The 15,826-nt window shown below is 41.8% G+C and overlaps 3 protein-coding genes across 4 annotated transcripts; 2 read left to right on the top strand and 1 right to left on the bottom strand.

The window, feature by feature from the left end:
* Positions 1-75: 75 nt before the first annotated feature.
* On the top strand, positions 76-4,585 carry LOC106396742 (calcium-transporting ATPase 12, plasma membrane-type). The gene has a single exon (XM_013837216.3). It carries the CDS (start codon positions 869-871, stop codon positions 3,968-3,970), a length of 3,102 nt encoding a protein of 1,033 aa, XP_013692670.1. The 5' UTR covers positions 76-868; the 3' UTR covers positions 3,971-4,585.
* Positions 4,179-8,885, bottom strand: LOC106396743 (pentatricopeptide repeat-containing protein At3g63370, chloroplastic). Its single transcript, XM_013837219.3, has 4 exons — positions 5,747-8,885; positions 5,357-5,453; positions 4,632-4,859; positions 4,179-4,228 (listed from the first exon to the last, which is right to left on the bottom strand). Exon 1 carries the CDS (start codon positions 8,883-8,885, stop codon positions 5,973-5,975), a length of 2,913 nt encoding a protein of 970 aa, XP_013692673.1. The 3' UTR covers positions 4,179-4,228; positions 4,632-4,859; positions 5,357-5,453; positions 5,747-5,972.
* Positions 8,886-9,048: 163 nt separating this feature from the next.
* Positions 9,049-15,778, top strand: LOC106396741. Of its 2 annotated transcripts, XM_013837215.3 has the most exons (22): positions 9,049-9,181; positions 9,431-9,733; positions 9,813-10,074; positions 10,184-10,292; positions 10,376-10,517; positions 10,624-10,888; positions 11,012-11,376; positions 11,480-11,556; positions 11,747-11,888; positions 12,015-12,171; positions 12,598-12,696; positions 12,730-12,829; positions 13,202-13,606; positions 13,717-13,774; positions 13,881-13,968; positions 14,104-14,178; positions 14,276-14,359; positions 14,444-14,587; positions 14,692-14,767; positions 15,051-15,133; positions 15,221-15,275; positions 15,382-15,778. In XM_013837215.3, the coding sequence occupies exons 2-22, from the start codon at positions 9,457-9,459 to the stop codon at positions 15,445-15,447; spliced, it is 3,129 nt and encodes a 1,042-aa protein (XP_013692669.1). In that variant the 5' UTR covers positions 9,049-9,181; positions 9,431-9,456; the 3' UTR covers positions 15,448-15,778. The 2 variants fall into 2 exon arrangements, with proteins under 2 accessions (XP_013692669.1, XP_013692668.1); XM_013837214.3 differs by having other exon boundaries at positions 9,050-9,181; positions 12,598-12,829.
* Positions 15,779-15,826: the final 48 nt, after the last annotated feature.

Raw genomic sequence — 15,826 nt, forward strand, 5'->3', positions numbered from 1 at the left:
TACGATTGATTTAGTGCAGGTCAACTTCATTTGTTTGTTTATCTATATAAAGGTCAACTGCCTTATCTCTCTCTCTCTCTCGGTGTCGTCTTCACATTGAATAAGAAGGAAATTAGGCCCCACATTTCTTGACAAGGATATTGGAAACTGCTACGAAGTTTCTCTTTATCAAACTGCTGATGGCTTTCTTCTCTCCTACACGACCGCTGTCTCTATTAAAGTTTTCTTTTTTTCTGTATTTGGATTTGTGGAAAAGTAGGGAATGCTTACAAACTTGGTTTTGATTCATTCGTCAAGTGCACATATTTTGAGTTTGTGTGTAAATTCACTTTGCAACACAAGTTGTTGTTGAAGAAACCCAGTCTCTACTTTTCTTTTGTTCGTTTGTTTCCACACTGGTGCTCTTAGCGAGAAATTGTCTTTTCTAAGCATTCAGCAAGTTGGTTTTCACACGTCATTGCTCATCATTCTACAATGACGGCTTGTTCACACCAGATTATTAGACTATGCTTTCATACAAAGTTACCAAGATTCGACTAACTCTCTTTTTTAGCACACACTGGTTCGACATCCAGACCAAAACCAATAAGACAAGTCAAACACAAAGTACACAAGGATGTGCTGCCCACTCCTCTGATCACCCACCTCAAAATTATAGAGAGAGTATTACAAGTTGAATTAATAGAGATTTAATTGCTTTAACTAAATCAAATGCAATACAAGGCGGCGGCCAAACGGGTTTAAATAGTAGTGAAAGGGAGGAGAGAAATCATTCCTTGAGTGTCTTACAATTCACACAACACATAGAGGCGAGAGAACGCGCGAGATTTCTTTATACAAGTCAAAACTCTCTCTATACACACTAACCATGAGAGACCTCAAGGAATATGATTACCCTGCTCTGTTGCTCAACCTTTCCACCACCAGCCTCAACAAGGCCCAGCGGCGTTGGCGTATTGCCTACGCTGCCATCTACTCTGCGAGAGCTATGCTTTCCCTCGTCAAGGAGATAGTTCCCCGGAGGATTGATCCCAAATCCTCTGATGCCTCCCTCTCCCTCTCCTACACTCCCCTCGAGTCCGGTGATGGAGCAATGATCAACTCTATGCCTCTCTCTTACGTACCTGACATCGATCAGGAACGACTCGTGGAGATCATGAAGGGTAAGGACTTACCGGGCATTCGAGCGCTGGGTGGAGTGGAGGGTATCGCCGCTTCCCTCAGGACAAACGCCACCAAAGGAATCCACGGGAATGAGCAAGAGGTCAATAGACGCCGTGACCTATTTGGCTCTAACACCTACCACAAGCCACCGCCTAAAGGACTTCTCTTCTTTGTGTATGACGCTTTCAAAGACACAACCATCTTGATCCTGTTGGCCTGCGCCGCTCTCTCCCTTGGCTTCGGTATCAAAGAACACGGCCTCCAAGAAGGTTGGTATGAAGGCGGAAGCATCTTCGTAGCAGTTTTCTTGGTCATAGTTGTCTCTGCTCTCAGCAACTTCAGGCAGGAGAGACAGTTTGACAAGCTCTCTAAGATAAGCAATAATATCAAAGTGGAAGTCCTTAGGGACAGCAGGCGTCAACATATCTCCATCTTCGATGTCGTTGTTGGTGATGTTGTCTTCTTGAAGATCGGAGATCAGATTCCTGCCGATGGTCTGTTCTTAGATGGACATTCCCTTCAGGTGGACGAGTCTAGTATGACAGGAGAGAGTGACCATCTTGAAGTCGATCACAAGGATAATCCCTTCTTGTTCTCTGGGACTAAGATAGTCGACGGGTTTGCTAAGATGCTGGTTTTGTCCGTTGGTATGAGCACAACCTGGGGGCAGACGATGAGCTCCATAAACCAAGATTCTAGCGAGAGAACACCTTTGCAGGTTCGTCTTGACACGCTGACCTCCACCATCGGAAAACTTGGTCTCACGGTGGCTGCACTTGTCCTGGTAGTGTTATTAGTCCGTTACTTCACAGGGAACACAAAGAAAGATGGTAAAATAGAATACAACGGGAGCAAAACACCTGTTGACTCTGTCGTCAACTCCGTTGTGCGAATTGTGTCTGTTGCAGTCACCATTGTCGTAGTGGCTATCCCGGAAGGATTGCCATTGGCTGTGACCCTGACCCTGGCTTACTCCATGAAGAGAATGATGTCTGATCAAGCTATGGTCAGAAAGCTCTCAGCCTGTGAGACGATGGGCTCAGCCACAGTGATATGCACAGACAAGACAGGCACTTTAACACTGAACGAGATGAAGGTTACCAAGTTTTGGCTTGGCCAAGAGTCGATCCATGAAGATTCTACCCAAATGATCTCATCCGACGTTCTTGATCTGCTTTACCAAGGCACAGGTCTGAACACGACAGGTAGTGTCTGTGTGTCGGATTCAGGGCCAACGCCTGAGTTCTCAGGCAGTCCAACAGAAAAGGCTCTCTTATCTTGGACAGTGCTAAATCTGGGTATGGATATGGAGTCAGTGAAGCAAAAATACGATGTTCTCCGCGTTGAAACGTTCAATTCGGCAAAGAAGCGAAGTGGAGTTTTGGTCCGGAGAAAATCTGACAACACAGTCCATGTGCACTGGAAAGGAGCCGCTGAAATGGTCCTGGCTATGTGTTCTCACTACTACACGAGCACTGGGTCCGTTGACTTAATGGACTCCACCGCACAGAACAGAGTTCAGGCAATAATCCAAGGTATGGCGGCCAGTAGCCTCAGATGCATAGCATTCGCCCATAAAGTATCTTTGAATAACTCAGGATTAGAGGAAGGCGGCTTGACCTTGATGGGAATTGTGGGTCTGAAAGATCCCTGTCGGCCTGGTGTCTCAAAAGCTGTTGAAACTTGCAAACTTGCTGGGGTCACCATCAAGATGATAACAGGAGATAATGTTTTTACTGCAAAAGCAATAGCTTTTGAATGCGGAATCCTCGACCACAATGACAAAGATGAAGAGGAGGCTGTTGTGGAAGGTGTTCAATTCAGAAACTATACCGACGAAGAGAGGATGCAGAAAGTTGAGAAGATCCGGGTCATGGCAAGGTCCTCTCCCTCCGACAAGCTTCTAATGGTCAAATGTCTGAGACTTAAAGGCCACGTGGTAGCCGTCACAGGGGATGGCACCAACGATGCACCTGCACTAAAAGAAGCAGATATTGGACTCTCCATGGGAATTCAGGGCACCGAAGTGGCAAAAGAAAGCTCAGATATTGTCATTCTGGATGATAACTTCACATCCGTTGCTACAGTATTAAAATGGGGAAGGTGTGTCTACAACAATATCCAGAAATTCATTCAGTTTCAGCTGACAGTGAACGTTGCAGCTCTTGTGATCAATTTTATCGCAGCAGTTTCCGCTGGTGAGGTCCCTCTGACAGCAGTTCAACTGCTGTGGGTAAACCTCATCATGGACACTCTGGGAGCTCTGGCTCTTGCCACAGAGCGACCCACCAACGAGCTCCTGAAGCGAAAGCCAGTTGGCCGAACAGAGGCCCTGATAACAAATGTCATGTGGAGGAATCTCCTGGTTCAGTCATTATATCAAATAGCCGTACTCTTGATCTTACAGTTCAAGGGTATGTCTATATTCAATGTGCGCAAGGAAGTGAAGGACACGCTCATATTCAACACTTTCGTGCTCTGCCAAGTTTTCAACGAATTCAATGCAAGGGAGATGGAGAAGAAAAACGTGTTCAGAGGAATTCACAGAAACAGATTGTTCGTTGGAATCATAGCCATCACTATCGTGCTTCAAGTCATTATGGTGGAATTCCTTAAAAAGTTTGCGGATACAGTAAGGCTTAACGGGTGGCAATGGGGAACTTGCATAGCCATTGCATCTCTTTCCTGGCCAATTGGATTTTTCACAAAATTCATACCTGTTTCCGAGACACCGTTCCTCGGTTACTTTAAGAATCCAAGATCCTTATTTAAGGGTTCACGAAGCCTATCCCCTAAGAAACCTTGAGCAGCCTACTGTAACGGATGCAGTTCTCTAGGGATGGGTGGATAGCTGATTATCAAGAGCACAGAGTAGGGAGCCGTCTGGAAATCGATAACATTACAAGAAGTGTGAAGCTCACTTGAACGATCAAAAGATTCAAATACATACGGTAATAATTTAACGTGATGAACCTTGATGGATCCGTAATTAGAGACGCTTTTTGATCAAACGAGCCGATGAGCGCAAGGTCAGGGTCGCTGACTTCCAAGTTCTTTCAAACTACTGCAACAAGGTGGCTTTCCAGTTCAGTAAACATAAAACGACATTACCAGGTTGGTAAGGAAGATGTGTTGATGAATTAGAAAGATCAGGGAAAAACAATTGTTTGAATATGAGCTTTGAGTAGCCATTGATGGCGATAGTAAGACTAAATTTGGTTTATCTACCGTATAGTCTAACGGATAACTTTCACAGTTTATGCATCTAAAGTTAACAAGTATGTTTGATGTCTTGTCTTGAAATAAGAGTTACTTTTGTGCAAGTTATAACTTGTCTTGTAATGTTTAAGTGAATACGGGAGAGACGTCAATTTGATTTTGTAAAGATTTCCTTTTTTCTTAAAAGGTTTGGCATTGCACAGTTTAAGTTCTCTTTGAAACATTAGAAAATTAGAGGGAAAACTTACAGCGATTTCATGTAGTAGAACCCTGTGTGCGTTTGGGACTTCTAACTTTCTTTCAGTCGGCATGTGTAATGTTTCATCAGTGGATAGTCCTAGACCAGGAAGGAGTGAAGCTGTCAGACATGACCTAGCCTGGGTTTAAACAACATGTTTCCACATTCATTTCTTAACCAAAGATAGATCATGCTGGCAGCTTCACTTATTCCCTTGTGGATTTGATCTTCAAATTACCTGAGCAAAAACTTGTAAGAATTTCATATAATGAAACGGAAGGAAGTTGAAATCTTGGAGAAACTGGAAAATGGAAATGCGATGGCATTGAAAGAAAATAAGGAAACAAGACATGACACAACGAAAGGAGATGAGAGAAGAGAGAGAGAGATGATGCTTTGAGGTTTAAGAGCGCTACTATAGATATTTATAGAAAGAGATGAGAGCGGAATTGAGGGACAGATGTTAAAAATTTAAGGAGATGGTTGGGGTAAAAAGGAGAGAGACACCACGAATTAAAGAAGCCTGAAACAGTGAATTAAAGGAAGCACCATAATGCATACAGCTAAGACGGGAAGAAAGAGAGAAAAAGATAGACAAAGGCTATGAAGAGATTAGAGCATCGGCCCTGCATACCTATATTTCCACCACCTGTGACCCTAACTATACTCCTTTATTGTGATACATCTCTTTCTTTCTCTAATCTCTCTCTCTCTCACGTAAACGTAGTGTCGTACCTTATTTTAAATCTTGACCGTTTCTTATGTACTCCTTGAAGAATTTTTCGCCAAGGTCCATGCTTGCATTAACCACCCTCCTATGTTTGCGCTCTTCCTGCATTAAGTATCCCAAAAAATGAGCCATCATTTTTATGCAAATACAAAGACCTGAAAAGTAAATAGCAGAGGTTCGTGGTGTGGGTTTGAATGCTCGTGAAAATATGAAAGATTCATTTGGTAGGTGTGGACATAAAAGCAAATATTATCACAAAGAGAAAAGAGAGATGAGTGTCTTACAAACATTTACTGGCAAACTGCTTACAAGGTCTCTGTAACAGCCTAGTTAGACGACTCTATATCTAGCTTGATGTTTATGTCTCTGCTTCATGCTTTTAAATGCTGGTTTACCTTTAATTTTTTTCCCCTTTTTCAGGTTTCCACCTTGTCTCTTACTTTGAATTCCCTTGCAATCTCTCTCTTCCCCTATGATGGTGCAAAACACTTCTATGATGACGACTTCACTTGTATATTTTTGACACAGGCAAATGACCATATCCAAACCTTGTGAAGCTAATAACATAATAATTTCTGTCTGGACTCTGGATTGATGAACATATGCATTGTCACGCTTTGATCACCAAGAATCTCCGCAAGAACACAGTCCACTTTCAAAATGATGAAATCTATTGGCATCCCTCATCACAATGTCTCGCCTAAATAACTTAGAGACCAGCTTACAAAAAGTATGGCAATCACTACAGACACGTAAATTTTTTGTGATCCGAAGACAGGCTCTGTCAGGTGTTCTGAGTAGACCATAAGCAATTGCTAGCCTCTCACTGTGTCCATGCAGCATCTGAACCTTCACCCCTTCGTCTACGTTATGCAGAACGTACTTTGTATTGGCTCGATAACCTGCTTCCCTCTCCAATTTCCTAGTAACCTCGGACAATTTCTCATATATCACTTTGGTCTCTGGATGAGACTTATCTCTTGCTATAAACCTATGAACCTTGCCGCCAATCTCAATCCAACTACATCCAGGGTGTTTCTCCAATCCGTTTGCTTTCATTTTCTCCCTCACGTTTGCAACATCGTCCCATCTTCCCTGTTCAGCAAAGACATTAGATACAAGCACAAGATTTCCTGGATTCTTAGGTTCTAGCTCAATGAGCCTCTGAGCTGCTATCTCTCCAATTTCTTTCTCTGAGTGAGATCGGCATGCCGCAAGGAGTGCACACCACACTTCTGTGGTCGGTTCTGTCTTCATCATTTTAACGAATTCAAAGGCTTCCAATACACAATTTGCACGACCCAGCATGTCAACCAGACACACATAATGTTCAGGCCATGGTTCCAATTTATATTCATGTTCCATGATCTTGAGAAACCTTCTACCCTCGTCAAGCAGACCTGCATGGCTGCACGCATAAAGAAGTGCCAGAAATGAAACGTGATCAGGCGAGACGTTTTGCTGCCTCATTTTATTAAACAACTCAACAGATGCTTTTCCCCAGCCATGCATCCCGTATGCATTGATCATACTTGTGTATTGCAGCAAACCTTTCCTTTCTATTCGATCAAACACCGCATTTGCACTCTGTAAATCTCCACAGCATGCGTACATGTCAACAACAGCAACTGCGATGGACCCCTCTAGGCAAAAGCCCTTACGGAGTAAGTAGCCATGAATTTCTCTCCCTTTCATGAGAGCAGATAAATTTGCTACAGCGGACAGTATACTCGACAATGCTATAGAATCAGCTGCCAAACCAGTTTCAACCATGCGTCGAAAGAGTTCAACAGCCTCGTTTCCGTTACCATTACGAGAACTAGACGAAACCATGCTTGTCCAAGAGACAACATCTTTACCTTTGATTGATTCAAATATTCGAGTAGCATAGCCCATGTTCCCGCATTTTCCATAAACATCTATCAACTCATTCTGTATCACAGTATCGAGTAAGCCTTTTCTCAAGATGTGACAATGAATTTCTTTGACAATGGGCATGGACTTTAGCGCACTACAAGCTCGAAGGATGCTTCCCAGCATCATTTCATCAGTCTTCATGCTTTTCTTGGCAACATCCCGGAAGAGTTCTAAAGCCTCCACATGACAATCATTCTGAGCATAGCCAGCAATGACTGTAGTCCATGAAATAAGATCTTTTTCATGCATCATAAGAAAGACACATCCCATGTAACTTGTGTGGTTGCACTTGGAATACATATCTATCAACGTGTTCCCAACCTGCAAATTAGAATCCCAGCCATGTTTAATCACGTAAGCATGCAATCCCATTCCAACCAACAGATTGCCTAATCTTCCTGATGCTGCAATGACACTGGTCAAAGAAACCTCGTCGGGTTTGTGGCCAGCAGCGATCATGTCACAGAAGAACTCAAACGCCTCCCTGTACATGAGATTCTGAACATATCCCTTAATCAGAGAATTCCATGTCACAACGTCATGGTTATCCATCAAACGAAAGATCCTTCCCGCCTCGAGCATTTTACCGCACCTCGTATACATTGCAATCAAGGCGTTGCACACAAAGACTTGGAAACAGTGAGATGATTTAAGGGCAGCAGCGTGAATCTCTTTCCCTAGCTTAGCAAATGAGAAACCTTCGCAGGCTGTAAGGGCTGAAACTATAGTGTAGGTGTTGGAGGGAGGGCCATTCATCTGCATATCTCTGAAAAGTTGTAGAGTGTCCAAAGATTGGCCAGAGGTGGAATATGAAGACATGATAGAATTCCAGAGAACAACATCTCCTTTCTCAACTGACCCGTCGAACAACCGCCTTGCTGCGCTTAGGTCACCATTCTTAGCATACATGGAAATCAAAGCATTGACGATAAAATCTGTCGACTGGTACTGAAGTTTAACGAGCAGAGAATGAAGCTCAGTGCCAGTCCGGATATCTCCAAGGTTGGCGCAGGCTTTAAGCAAAACAGGAAAAGAGTGAAGATGGACAGGAACGCCCTCAGATGACCGCATATTCCGGTAGACAGAGAGAGCTGAAGCAGGTTCACCATTAGAAACGTATGCTCCTATCATGGCATTCCATGCAAAGGCCGTTCTGTGGCGCATTTCATCAAACACTTTCTCTGCCTCATCCAAAGACCCACACTTTCCGTACATAAACACAAGCTTGCCGGCCAAAAATTCTAATTCAATTGCGGGGAAAGTCTTGAAAATGAGCGAATGTAGCTGTCGACCCTGAGAGATTGCTCTGCTTTTCCCACAGAGCTCAAGGACGTAGGCGTACGCTTCGATTGATCCGTCCAGCCGCTGAAAAGCTTCGATCAGGCCTCCATCGCAAGAGGTGAGCTTCCGATTCCGAGGAGGAGGGACTCGGACGTGGCAATGGAGAGATGGGTTTGTCCGAATTCGGCTCAGCTTGAGATTAGATTTTGATGGCTCTGTCGGAACACTACAATGGAGACGAGAACACGTCGGAAACGAAATCGATATCGCCGAAACAGAGCACATAGTAATAATACTATTACGGGAGAAGGGGACATTTCTGCTGGCTAGTCTCATTTTATTGCGAGCAAGAAACTAACCAGTGGAGTTGAACACCATTACCATAGCCATTGTCCAATCCAATCCACCGGTTAGCGATCGGTGTTTCGGAGATGATAATTTAGGCCAGGCCCATAACTAACAAACGATACATTATTGGGCCTGTGCCCATTATGTTAGTACGCATTTTTTATTTTTTATTTTTGATTTTTGATTTAAAAATGAAAAAAAAGGTGGGTTACGTTGTTGTCTTGTTCACCGTCTTCAATCCAGTCCTTCAACAACCGAAGCCGGCGAGCTTAGAGGCTTTCTAGGTAAATGGTCATCTATTCTAATGCGGAATTCAATTGATTTTATTTAGCTTACTCATCTGTATTCTCTGGTAAATCCATCAAGATATTCGTTGATATGGGTCAGTGTGCCGATGATTATTTGTGTGGCGATGGAGATTATCCGCACAGTTGATAGGAAAGAGTTGTTCGTTCCATTTTGAGGGCAATAACTAGTAATTCAATCATTAAGGGATCCTGAATCAGTTTAAATTATCTACTTTTGTAATTAAGGGATCCTGAATCATGTACGGGGGAAGATGACGGGCAGTGCCAAATCAAGTCTAGGGTTCATCATCATCGCCTTCTTCTTCTCGGGCTATTGCGGAGGGGAATCTTCCACGTGTTTGACGGTTTACAAACAAGGAGGAGCTCCCGCCGTGTTTCAATCCCCCAAATGTCCTCGTTGGAATTGGCCTTCTCCTTCTCGTTCCCGCACTGGAGATGCTCGTTGCCACGCGGCTGCCCTTCAAGGCCGCCGCAAATACCAAGAGGACCGTCTTCTTTGTGCTCTCGATCTTCGCATTCCCTTTCCCGGTATGCATCTCTGTTTAACGCGAGATGTTTTTTGAAAGTTTTATTTCTCTGAAGCACTGTAATCAATCTGAGTGAGCAGGGAAGAGTGGAACGAAGGATGTTTTGGTTGGGATTGCAGCTGTCTTTGACGGCCATAATGGTGCAGAAGCCAGTGACATGGCCTCCAGACTTTTATTGGATTATTTTGCCTTGCATATCAACTTCCTCTTGGACGCTACCTTTTCTTCTATGACCACCACCAGGAAGCTGCTGATTGGAAGGTTACCAAGCAATGCAGATCACCCTGTTATTCCGCTTCGGGATGAAATCATGCATCTATACAACCTGGATGCTAATATGCAGTTTAGTTCTTTTTTCCATTTGCTTGCTTTTTCATCAACTACTGTTCTTTTTTCGTTTGGACAAATTATAATGACCATCCTAGGGTTTTTTTTAAAAAAATTTTGGCAGGACGAGAAGAGACTCATTGCCATTAAAGTTTGATGATTCTCTTCACTTGGATATAATAAAGGAAGCATTGCTGAGAGCCATCCATGACATTGATGCCACATTTACAAAGGTATATAGTAGTTGTGAATATACATCTCCGCTTCTGTTTCTTGATTAAGATGTAACCAGCTAGCTAAACCTTTTTTTCTCCAGGAAGCATCTAACCGAAAGTTGAATTCAGGTTCTACGGCTACAGTTGCACTTTTCGCTGATGGTCAACTGATGGTTGCCAGTATCGGTGACTCTAAGGCTCTCTTGTGCTCCGAAAAGTTTGAGACTCCGGATGAAGCTAGAGGTTGGAAACATCTTTTTCTACACCTAGCTGCCTAGCGGAAACCCACTCTTACGTGTATCATTTAAGGGAAATTTGATATAAGCATTTTGTTGTTTTCTTATTGCAGCTACTTTAGTGAAGCTGTACAGGGAGCGAAGGCGCAATCCAGACTCTTCTTCCCCGTCACGGTTCTCTGACTTCAAACTGGAACATAGCAATGGGCGACTGCGTTTGATTGCCAAAGAATTGACAAAAGATCATCATCCAAATAGAGAAGATGAAAAAAATCGTGTTGAAGCTGCAGGAGGTTATGTCACCGAATGGGCCGGTGTGTCCCGAGTAAACGGTCAACTAGCTGTCTCCCGTGCAATTGGCGACCTTACTTTTAAAAGGTAGGCATTTCTATCTTAGTTTCTTTCTGTTATTCTTAACAAACTTATTGCTGAAACTCGTGTTTCTTTTGTTTATACTTACTTTCCTTGAAGATGAAATATGAGTTTTGATATCTGTTTCAGTTACGGTGTCATCTCTGCACCTGAGGTGTTGGACTGGCAGCCGCTACTGGCTAATGATAGCTACTTGGTAGTGTCATCTGATGGCATCTTTGAAAAGTTGAAGGTGCAAGATGTATGTGATCGTCTGGGGGAAGTAAACAATCAAACCAGCTATGGTGCAGGACTGCCTTCTTACTGCTCTGTTTCTTTGGCAGACTGCTTGGTCAATACTGCCTTTGACAAGGGAAGCATGGATAATATGGCTGCTGTTGTTGTTCCTCTAAAATCTAATCTGGTTTCTCAGCTCCAACGGAAGGAGCAGAGTATGGGTGACAACAAATATAAGATTAATTCAGCACTGCCGAGTAATACATGTGCACTGCCATGTTAGTTTCTTTGGTTACAATCAAATTTCTGACATCCGCATTATGAAATCTGGAGTGTGACACTCTCATGTTTGGCTAATCATGTTTTTTGTCTTTTCAACAGTACCTGATGATGTAAATTCGGGGCCATTGCAATTCAAGCAAGCTCAACCACATGCAACCATGTTCAATAGGTTACTGGTATGACCCAGTTGACAGAATTCCACTATTCCTATTCAACTTTTTTGTGTTCCATGGCATTCTCTGACATATCATTATGATATGCATTATCTCACCATTTTGTAAATATGGGATTAACCAATCGTTCTGTTTGCATTGTTGACCTGGAAAATATTACACTTATATGATATGTCCGTACTTCTTATGCTAGGTTGAAGTTAAAAACAGAAGTTTTTACTGCTTTTATATGTCAGAGCACCTTATTGGTACGTCTCTGGGACAAATGGACAATATGAATGATTACATGAGTGACTTGCCTCAGGTTCTACCTGCATCTGTTGAGCCATTCTCTGGTAAATGAAAATTTCTTAAGAGGACATTTTATTTTCATCATTCTTATTGCTGTTGTATTTATTTATAAGCATATTCTTGATTCTTCTCCTTCTTCGGTGCATCTGAACATTTACCCGGTGATAAAGGCTGGTGTTTGCCTTCTGCGACGGCTATTAACGAGAATCAAGACCAGTGCATCAATCCTGATAGCTTTGCTACTTTCCTTGGGTTACTTGAATCTGTACCCTTCCATGGTTTTGGTGCTAATAACGGGACAGAGGAGATTTCATTTCCGGACTCGAGGTGCCTTCTTCTTTTCCTTCGTGATTGATAAGTTTTTTTTTTCGTTTTCGTATCATTGTTGATGAATGGGATCGCTGTTCATGATTTTAACTAGTTCTGATTAGCAATAGCAACCGTTACGCCAAACCTTTCGTTCTTTCATGCTCTTGGCTTTTCGTCAGTGCGCTTGGCTATGTAGTCACTGCTAAATTGTGGAGGGGCAAATGCTGTTGTTGAGTGCATTAATGTCTTCTTGTTGCATTTTGGCTAGATGTTTTCTCACAAAGAAACATGTTGGAATTAGTGTCTCCGTATTATGGAAACAGTTATCTTTCAAATAGAAAAGTGGAATTAGTGTCTCCGTATTATGGAAACAGTTATCTTTCAAATAGAAAAGTACTCTTAGAAAATGTCTGATGAAAGTGTGTAATGCTATGTGATTTTTAGCTATGTCCTGAAGAAAAAATTTGGGCGTGGTGCATTTGGTGAGGTATGGTTGGCATTTCACTGGAATTTCTATCAAGGAAGTAACGCTTCTAGTTGGATCCAGGAAGATGAGAATACATCAAAAAGTGGTGCTCATACCAACGAATACGCTGATAACGTAACTAGCAGTACATCTACAGATCAGTATGATGCTAATGGTCCTGATAACTCCTTCATTTTGAAGCGTATAATGGTGTGTGTTCTTTTTTGGGACTTTTTTATCCTTCCTTTTATATATGATATGTGTCTGCCATTTTCTTTCCGATTTTCTGTAGCTTTGTATGCTTGGAGTGATAGTGAGAAGACGTGTATCTGTGATGTGGGCATTACTCTCTGGTTATTTGTGGGTGGCAGTAGTTCTCCACCGTTTATTGCTTACAGTAATAATGGTTTCAGACTGAGTGGTTCTTGCATAAATAAATTATTAAGAATCTGGCATAGGTTATTCTTTGCAAGAGTTAGCTCCCTGCTCGTTATGTCACCTATCTATCGACCTACATGATGTCTTGTAGATGCAATTCCTTCACAAATTAAATTTATACATTCTGTTATTTTTCCTAAACAGGTAGAGAGAGGACCAACTGTGTATTTAAGTGGTCTAAGGGAGAAACATTTTGGTGAATTGTTTCTAAATGCATACAGCATAAGTGGGAGTTCTTCTTCAGCGCAAACGTCAAGTCCTCAATCAGCGTCATCAGAATTGGATCTCTCTGAAGAGGGTTTGAAACATATTGCGAGATACATAGAATCTTTTGAATCTCGATATAATGATATATGGCTTGTGTTTCATCACGAGGGTGTGTCTTTATCAAAGCTGATGTACACTGTGGAAGAAGCAGAGAATATCCCTGCTGGTGAAAAGGCTGAAGAGGCAAGTCATGGTCAGATACTTCGTCCGTCAAACTGGTGGACCTGGTTGAAGACAACAGATTCAGGAAAAGAAGAAATCCGCAGAATAATATGGCAATTGGTAGGAATTTTAGAATGTTCTGATTTTGGTCATGTGTTTGATAGATGCATCGTGGGGAGTTAATCGTACCTGTGCTTGCTTTTCGTTTTACACTTTAACCTTCTTTTCAGTTGCTGGGTCTAAAGGCCTGCCATGATCGCAATATTACTCACAGAGATATAAAACCCGGTAAGAAATACTCTGATGTTAATGGTAGTTCATATAGTGTACAATCTGTGATAGGTGACTATTCTCACGGAAACTAATTACAATGTATGCATGTCATGTTCCTTAGAGAATATGGTGATATGCCTTGAAGACATCAAGTCAGGCAGATGCTTAAAGGGTGCACCAAAAGGAGATTATAACTTCAAAACTAAAATGTACTTTATTACAGTTTTCTAGTTTATTCATTTTGCTCCACGTATTTAAACTTCTGCGACACTCAAGTCTTTTAGTCCTCCGCTTATATAATTTGTTGTTTCCTGGTAACTGATGATGTTACAATCACTTTTTAGGCGCATCATCGACTTTGGCAGTGCACTTGATGAATTCACAATGAAACATTATTATGGTTCAGTAGGTCCTTCCAGGTATTTCTTTTTCTTTGTTATGTTTATTTTGGAAATTCTTCCTTCTCTGGTTTGTGATCCTGATTATCAACAATCCTTTGGATTATCTTGAATTCAGAGCAGAACAAACTCATGATTATGCACCGCCCGAAGCCATAATGAACAGCAGCTGGCACCGTGGGCCGACCAGTTTGACATTGAAGTATGGGAGTTTTACTAGTTTTTTTCCAAAAGCGTGGCTCCAACTTACCCTGGCCAAATATAAGACACATTTTTTTTCTTGCAGATACGATATGTGGAGTGTTGGGGTTGTGATATTAGAAATGATTTTAGGATCACCAAACGTTTTTGATATTAGTTCTGTTACACGTGCCCTTTTGGATCAACATATCAGAGGTTGGAGTGAAAACTTTAAAGAGCTTGCATACAAGTAAGTTACATTTAGAAGTGTAAATCGTTTTGCTTGAGACCAACCAGGACACCACTCTTTGGTGACAACTAGTTATTTGTTTGGATTTCAATTTTGGGTGGCAGGCTTCGATCCTTTATGGAAATGTGCATCCTAATCCCAGGTAGCTCTTTAAAACATGGTGGCGCCAGCTCAAAGCAGGTAAAGAACAGTTTTTTTTTCCCGTTGAGTGACCATGGTTAGTAAATATATATACCTATGTTTTGTTTGACTTGTCTTTAAAATTCAGTTTGATATTGAATTGATGATATTATGTCGTTCAGTTATTCTTGGTAAGCAATTCAGCTTCTTCTTTTTTTGCCTCATAGTGATCCACGCATATGTTATCGAGTCTCTTCAATGTTTACAGCCAGGGTGAATTTAATTTGGATGATTTAGGATGATTATTGTCATATGCAAAGGTTATATATATTGTGGGATGTAGGGTGGGATTTCGCTTGCGTCATGGAAATGCTCTGAAGAATTTTTTGGAGAACAGATAAAGAGTAGAGACCCTCTTAAAATTGGGTTAGTTTGATGATTCCTTGACATGAGGGTAGTTTTGAGAAGATGCTAGGTACAGTTTTTTTCTGAAATGTGGAAAGGAAAATGCAGGTTTCCTAATGTTTGGGCTTTAAGGTTGGTGCGGAGTCTATTACAGTGGTACCCTGTGAGATCCTCTTGTCTTTTCTCGTTATATGTATATACCTTGCAATTATCTTATCCTTAAGAGAGCACTGGGTTATTTGGATGATATTTTTGTGTGGGGAGTGTAGGAGGACAGAATGAATGTTGATGAAGCTCTGCGGCACCCTTATTTCCAGCCTCCCCCGAGCTCCTGATTGTAGAGAAAAAAAAGGAGGATACGGTTTCTCTTGCTGCAGTTATAAATTGGCAAACAAAACAAGCGGTGGTTTGATATTTGATTGGGGAACATCCTTGTCTTGAAGAAATTTAGAAGCCTGTAGAGAGACTTGAGTTGTATATTAGCGTATCTCACAGGTCTAGTCCTTTTTGTGAATTGTGAATGAATAATAGTCCAAAAGGGAAGTGAGCAAGCACAAAAGGTTGTGGATAAAAATAGAAAACATTGTTACAAGTACTTTTGAGTCTCTTACCTGTAAATTCCTGAAATATTTGTTGTCCTTACAAATTACAATCTTTCTTGGGAAAGTAGACTCATTAGGATTTTAACATCTAGCTAATGCACTTACATTCAAA

Source organism: Brassica napus, chromosome C4, assembly GCF_020379485.1.
Source record: "Brassica napus cultivar Da-Ae chromosome C4, Da-Ae, whole genome shotgun sequence".
Taxonomy (NCBI): Eukaryota; Viridiplantae; Streptophyta; class Magnoliopsida; order Brassicales; family Brassicaceae; genus Brassica; species Brassica napus.

Excerpts from the sequence above, each read along its gene's own strand:
- LOC106396742 (XM_013837216.3), top strand. The coding sequence starts at position 869 with ATGAGAGACCTCAAGGAATATGATTACCCTGCTCTGTTGCTCAACCTT.
- LOC106396743 (XM_013837219.3), bottom strand. The coding sequence starts at position 8,885 with ATGAGACTAGCCAGCAGAAATGTCCCCTTCTCCCGTAATAGTATTATT.
- LOC106396741 (XM_013837214.3), top strand. The coding sequence starts at position 9,457 with ATGACGGGCAGTGCCAAATCAAGTCTAGGGTTCATCATCATCGCCTTC. Across the intron at positions 13,775-13,880 it reads TCACAGAGATATAAAACCCG|AGAATATGGTGATATGCCTT; the intron begins GTAAGAAATACT and ends CATGTTCCTTAG. Across the intron at positions 14,588-14,691 it reads TTTAAAGAGCTTGCATACAA|GCTTCGATCCTTTATGGAAA; the intron begins GTAAGTTACATT and ends TTTGGGTGGCAG.